Source organism: Haliotis cracherodii, unplaced genomic scaffold (assembly GCF_022045235.1).
Source record: "Haliotis cracherodii isolate W230 unplaced genomic scaffold, xgHalCrac1.p SCAF_6, whole genome shotgun sequence".
Taxonomy (NCBI): domain Eukaryota; kingdom Metazoa; phylum Mollusca; class Gastropoda; order Lepetellida; family Haliotidae; genus Haliotis; species Haliotis cracherodii.
The window spans coordinates 33762771-33769143 of NW_027266319.1; the positions used below are offsets into that span (position 1 = coordinate 33762771).

General features: G+C 47.6%; 1 protein-coding gene across 1 annotated transcript; it reads left to right on the top strand.

The window, feature by feature from the left end:
- Positions 1 to 206: 206 nt before the first annotated feature.
- On the top strand, positions 207 to 3719 carry LOC139446370 (uncharacterized). Its single transcript, XM_071227706.1, has 4 exons — positions 207 to 241; positions 920 to 1988; positions 2025 to 3332; positions 3369 to 3719. The coding sequence occupies exons 1-4, from the start codon at positions 207 to 209 to the stop codon at positions 3717 to 3719; spliced, it is 2763 nt and encodes a 920-aa protein (XP_071083807.1).
- The last annotated feature ends 2654 nt before the right edge of the window (positions 3720 to 6373 follow it).

A 6373-nucleotide genomic window follows, 5' to 3' on the forward strand; every position in this document is an offset into this window, starting at 1 on the left:
GGTGCGTCTGTTATTTTTAACCATGAACCATACTTCTCTATGGGAATTAGAACTACCACCTTAATGGAGGATATGATACTCCTGTAGCCTGACACGCCAATTATTCACACCGTCCAAAAGAACTAATATCTCGCTACGCGGAAATGGGTCAACGTTTAACCCTAGGGAAATACTGTATGAGGAAATAGGTCCGAAAAAGCTAGACTATGGTACCCTGCCCTTCGCCTCCCAGTGGCTGCAGGCGAGGAGCGCAAGCGCTCTAGGACAGGTAAACCAGTCTAGGACAGAGCGTGTCTCCCTTTTATGAGTGTTGCCGAATAACACAAACATGTTTAGTGTAACGATTTACAGCTAGGAATATTTTAAAACATATTTTCATCATTATTTAAGTATTTCGTATGTACACATATCATAATATATATGTGGGACAAAGATAAAGTTTCTGTTACAAGTTTGGTTACATCTGTCCAATTCAATGATTATTTATTTACGCACATTATAGGGGCTGCTGTTGATTTAGAGAGTTTAGTAGAATATCGTGTCGTTAAAACTGTGAGGGAGTAAGCGACAGTTGAGACCCTCGGACTTTCAGAAGGAGTTGAAGCTCGACCCAGAATTCTGAGTAGTGGATGGTGGACTAGGTGATGTTCTAGATTATTTACAGGTCCTCATGTATCGGCAATGTTGACGAATGGAGCTTTAAAGACACGCAAACAACCAAATCACCTTGACATCCAAAGGGACACATTCAGTTCCCTAACCAAAAGAGATCTCATATAATAGCTGAGTCCATTTTACGATACCGATCATATCATAAGTATGTTTAAGACTATACTTGACCACCGATCCATTAAGTCCTAGAACCCCCATGGGAACTGACCCATAATCAAACTCTGAAAAAGTTCCACTGATTGAGCAGAGTGACACATAGTGGGGAAACCCTCCACACAGTGGGGAAACCCTCGGACTTGCAGACGGAGGTGGAAACAGAGCTGGAGCTCCACTCGGACTTGCAGACGGAGGTGGAAACAGAGCTGGAGTTCCACTCGGACTTGCAGAGGGAGGTGGAAACAGAGCTGGAGCTCCACTCGGACTTGCAGACGGAGGTGGAAACAGAGCTGGAGCTCCACTCGGACTTGCAGAGGGAGGTGGAAACAGAGCTGGAGGTCCACTCGGACTTGCAGACGGAGGTGGAAACAGAGCTGGAGTTCCACTCGGACTTGCAGACAGAGGTGGAAACAGAGCTGGAGGTCCACTCGGACTTGCAGAGGGAGGTGGAAACAGAGCTGGAGTTCCACTCGGACTTGCAGACGGAGGTGGAAACAGAGCTGGAGGTCCACTCGGACTTGCAGAGGGAGGTGGAAACAGAGCTGGAGTTCCACTCGGACTTGCAGACGATGGTGGAAACAGAGCTGGAGCTCCACTGGGACTTGCAGAGGGAGGTGGAAACAGAGCTGGAATTCCACTCGGACTTGCAGACGGAGGTGGAAACAGAGCTGGAGTTCCACTCGGACTTGCAGAGGGAGGTGGAAACAGAGCTGGAGTTCCACTCGGACTTGCAGAGAGAGGTGGAAACAGAGCTGGAGCTCCACTCGGACTTGCAGAGGGAGGTGGACACAGAGCTGGAGTTCCACTCGGACTTGCAGACGGAGGTGGAAACAGAGCTGGAGGTCCACTCGGACTTGCAGACGGAGGTGGAAACAGAGCTGGAGGTCCACTCGGACTTGCATACGGAGGTGGAAACAGAGCTGGAGGTCCACTCGGACTTGCAGAGGGAGGTGGAAACAGAGCTGGAGGTCCACTCGGACTTGCAGAGGGAGGTGGAAACAGAGCTGGAGCTCCACTCGGACTTGCAGAGGGAGGTGGAAACAGAGCTGGAGCTCCACTCGGACTTGCAGAGGGAGGTGGACACAGAGCTGGAGCTCCACTCGGACTTGCAGAGGGAGGTGGAAACAGAGCTGGAGTTCCACTCGGACTTGCAGAGGGAGGTGAAAACAGAGCTGGAGTTCCACTCAGACTTGTAGAGGGAGGTGGAAACAGAGCTGGAGTTCCACTCGGACTTGCAGAGGGAGGTGGACACAGAGCTGGAGGTCCACTCGGACTTGCAGACGGAGGTGGAAACAGAGCTGGAGGTCCACTCGGACTTGCAGACGGAGGTGGAAACAGAACTGGAGGTCCACTCGGACTTGCAGACGGAGGTGGAAACAGAGCTGGAGTTCCACTCGGACTTGCAGAGGGAGGTGGAAACAGAGCTGGAGTTCCACTCGCACTTGCAGAGGGAGGTGGAAACAGAGCTGGAGCTCCACTCGGACTTGCAGAGGGAGGTGGAAACAGAGCTGGAGGTCCACTCGGACTTGCAGAGGGAGGTGGAAACAGAGCTGGAGTTCCACTCGGACTTGCAGAGGGAGGTGAAAACAGAGCTGGAGTTCCACTCAGACTTGCAGAGGGAGGTGGAAACAGAGCTGGAGTTCCACTCGCACTTGCAGAGGGAGGTGGAAACAGAGCAGGAGGTCCACTCGGACTTGCAGAGGGAGGTGGACACAGAGCTGGAGTTCCACTCGGACTTGCAGAGGGAGGTGGAAACAGAGCTGGAGGTCCACTGGGACTTGCAGAGGGAGGTGGAAACAGAGCTGGAGTTCCACTCGGACTTGCAGACGGAGGTGGAAACAGAGCTGGAGTTCCACTCGGACTTGCAGAGGGAGGTGGAAACAGAGCTGGAGGTCCACTCGGACTTGCAGAGGGAGGTGGACACAGAGCTGGAGTTCCACTCGGACTTGCAGACGGAGGTGGAAACAGAGCTGGAGATCCACTCGGACTTGCAGAGGGAGGTGGAAACAGAGCTGGAGGTCCACTCGGACTTGCAGAGGGAGGTGGTAACAGAGCTGGAGGTCCACTCGGACTTGCAGACGGAGGTGGAAACAGAGCTGGAGGTCCACTCGGACTTGCAGAGGGAGGTGGAAACAGAGCTGGAGGTCCACTCGGACTTGCAGAGGGAGGTGGAAACAGAGCTGGAGTTCAACTCGGACTTGCAGAGGGAGGTGGAAACAGAGCTGGAGGTCCACTCGGACTTGCAGAGGGAGGTGGACACAGAGCTGGAGTTCCACTCGGACTTGCAGACGGAGGTGGAAACAGAGCTGGAGATCCACTCGGACTTGCAGACGGAGGTGGAAACAGAGCTGGGGGTCCACTCGGACTTGCAGAGGGAGGTGGAAACAGAGCTGGAGCTCCACTCGGACTTGCAGACGGAGGTGGAAACAGAGCTGGAGTTCCACTCGGACTTGCAGAGGGAGGTGGAAACAGAGCTGGAGGTCCACTCGGACTTGCAGAGGGAGGTGGAAACAGAGCTGGAGGTCCACTTGGACTTGTAGAGGGAGGTGGAAACAGAGCTGGAGGTCCACTCGGACTTGCAGAGGGAGGTGGAAACAGAGCTGGAGCTCCACTCGGACTTGCAGACGGAGGTGGAAACAGAGCTGGAGGTCCACTCGGACTTGCAGACGGAGGTGGAAACAGAGCTGCAGCTCCACTCGGAATTGCAGACGGAGGTGGAAACAGAGCAGGAGGTCCACTCGGACTTGCAGACCGAGGTGGAAACAGAGCTGGAGTTCCACTCGGACTTGCAGAGGGAGGTGGAAACAGAGCTGGAGATCCACTCGGACTTGCAGTGCGAGGTGGACACAGAGCTGGAGGTCCACTCGGAATTGCCAGACTTGGAGGAGTAATCTGGCGTGTGGAAGCTCGAGGTCATTGAGGAGCAGAAGGATGAGGTACCGCATGACCGACTCGTATATATCCTTGTAAAAGTGCAAATAAAAACTTGCGAATGTGTAAATCTGTAAGTAAAGGAAAAGATGTTTGATACTTTTTGCAAATAAGATTTTCTGAGGGTTGTCGATAAAGGACGAGATATCTACTGAAACCTATACCGATACTGTCTGTTGTATTCACGTATTATTGCAAAGCACACTGGGAGTTTCTGTGCGAATGAGTGTTTGAGTTGATGAATGTTGTTTTGTTACCCAAGCTATATCACGGCAATATCTCTAACAATTCGGCAGACACATGCCGTTGTAAAAATCTTATCTATTTAATGAAGTAAATTGCCTCTGGGTGACAGGTGGTGAAAAATAACCAAGCAATCACCTATCATTGAATGTCACCTCTCAAACAGATGGAAGGCACTATCAAATGATACCTGTCAAATTAACCACACTTAACCTACCAACCAACCAACTGCTTGTCGTAAGAGGCCACTAACGGGATCGGGTGGTCAGGCTCGCTGACTTGGTTGATGCATGTCATCGTATTCCAATGCGTGGATCGATGCTCATGATGTCAATCACTGGATTTCCTGGTATTGCTGGGTGCGGCGTTAAACAATGAACGAACAAACAAACAATACTTCGCTGTTCCCTAGAAACTGCGTGCGTCGTGTGTACCAAACCGGTGAAGTAGTGATGATATAGATCCAAAGAACAAATTTGAAATATTCTGTCATATTTTCTTCCGTCTATCTCACTTTCTGAATGATTATTTTTTTAGATCAACGTGTAATAGGACTTGCGTTGTACATAAGAAATGGAGAAAAAGAAAAACTGTCGACCTGAAAGTTGACCTGAAACATATCTATCACTTTCATAAAAGACCAACGTTTTTCGGACGAAGAGGCTTCTTGATTGGTTAGTCACGTTGTCTGATTGACAGGTCGCAATAGGTTAATTATGCACCATTCGTTCTCCGTGAGGGTTACTCGACTGATGTGCCCAGCCACCCAGCTGCCCAGCATAGCTTTCCCTCTCGCCGTTATGGCTGCCCTGTGTGTTGTAAGTATTGATGTAGAGATAATCGTTTGAGAGAATATATTTTTGGAAAGTTCTAAGTTCTAAATGCACTATTAGTACAGATTACTCGGTTAAACTCCCTTAAACTATTTACTTTTAATTCAGTTAGTTTTATCTAAACCACAATATGCTGTTATAACTACCCTGTGTAGGACCCGTGAAGATCCGGTGTAGAATAGGTCTTCAGCAACCCATGGTTGCTGAAAGCAGGCGACTATGCTTGTCGTAAGAGGCGACAAACGGGATCGGGTTGTCAGGCTTGCTGACTTGGTTGATGCATGTCATCGTATCCCAATTGTGTGGATCGATGATCATAATGTCAGTCACTGGATTGTCTGGTCCCGACTCATTATTTACAGACCACCCTATTAGTGAGTGCGGCATCAAACAAACAAACAAACAAACTTGGTAGTCTGTCTCACAGTCCCTGAACCACTGCGGCTAATTTTCAAATTAAATAGAGTTGTTTGTTTCTATCAAATATATATTTTTTTTAGAGAATACGTGTTAGTTAGTCTGAGGCACTGTGGAATTATTTTTAATATTTATCGCTGAGCATTATAATTTCTGCTTCATGCTGATTGGCTAATTTATACCAATTGTTTTCATTGTTAGCGAAGTGGCCCATAGCCACGTGACGTCATATGATCGCATTGTCGCAAATGATTAAAGTTGATGTCATTCATTGTTCTTGACGTCACAGTCGGTTTTATGTGACGTTTCAACAATTGACCGGCCGAGCTGAGCTAGACACATGTAGTCCTAAAACCCACATTCTTTTTATTAATTTCTCAGTTAAACAAAAGAAGTAAGGATACGATATATGGATAAACAACTTCTTTATTACAATTAAGAGCAACATTTCGGTGTAGGTTCTAACACCGTTATCAAACTAAAAAAAATAACGGTGTTAGAACCACCATTGAAGCGTCGCTCTTAAATGCAATAAAGAAGTTGTTTATCCATAAATCGTATCTTTACTTAGTACTCCAACTTTTAAAAGCATATCAAAGAAGTTAAACAAATGAATATGGGTAAGATATGGAATAATCTACTCGGGATTATGGATTGTCTGTCCTTTGTCCACACACCCTACCCCTCAAAATAACTTAACTACGGCCTTGCATTCCTGGGGCCATTTAAGACGTTTGATTTCGTGAATTAGAATTTAAGAATTTCAAAACTTCTCACGTAATCATGTTTGTTTTCTCAGTGTAATTACATACTTATACTACTCGAATGAAGTTAAATACCCGATTCTTTCAGAGTAAATCTGCTTTGATAAGCTATATAGGAAGAATTCGGGCATCGTAACTTTTTTAGTGTAGTATAATATACTACTGAACGTTTGACAGGGACAGTCCTATTACGCCTTGATGTCCCAAAAGGACATCACGTGAAATGAGAACAGATGCGAACATAATTTTGAAAAAGGGGTTGAAGACTTCAGGGGTCACAAAGTGAAGAATAAAAATACATGTCAGGGGACCCACTCATATGTATGCGGAACTTGTTAGACATAGAGATTATTATAC

What these genes read in the sequence shown, in the direction of transcription:
- LOC139446370 (XM_071227706.1), top strand. Translation starts at nt 207, where the DNA reads ATGGTACCCTGCCCTTCGCCTCCCAGTGGCTGCAG. An exon ending in TCGCCTCCCAGTGGCTGCAG is followed by an intron (nt 242 to 919) that starts GCGAGGAGCGCA and finishes CTGATTGAGCAG; the next exon opens with AGTGACACATAGTGGGGAAA. An exon ending in ACTCGGACTTGCAGAGGGAG is followed by an intron (nt 3,333 to 3,368) that starts GTGGAAACAGAG and finishes TTGGACTTGTAG; the next exon opens with AGGGAGGTGGAAACAGAGCT.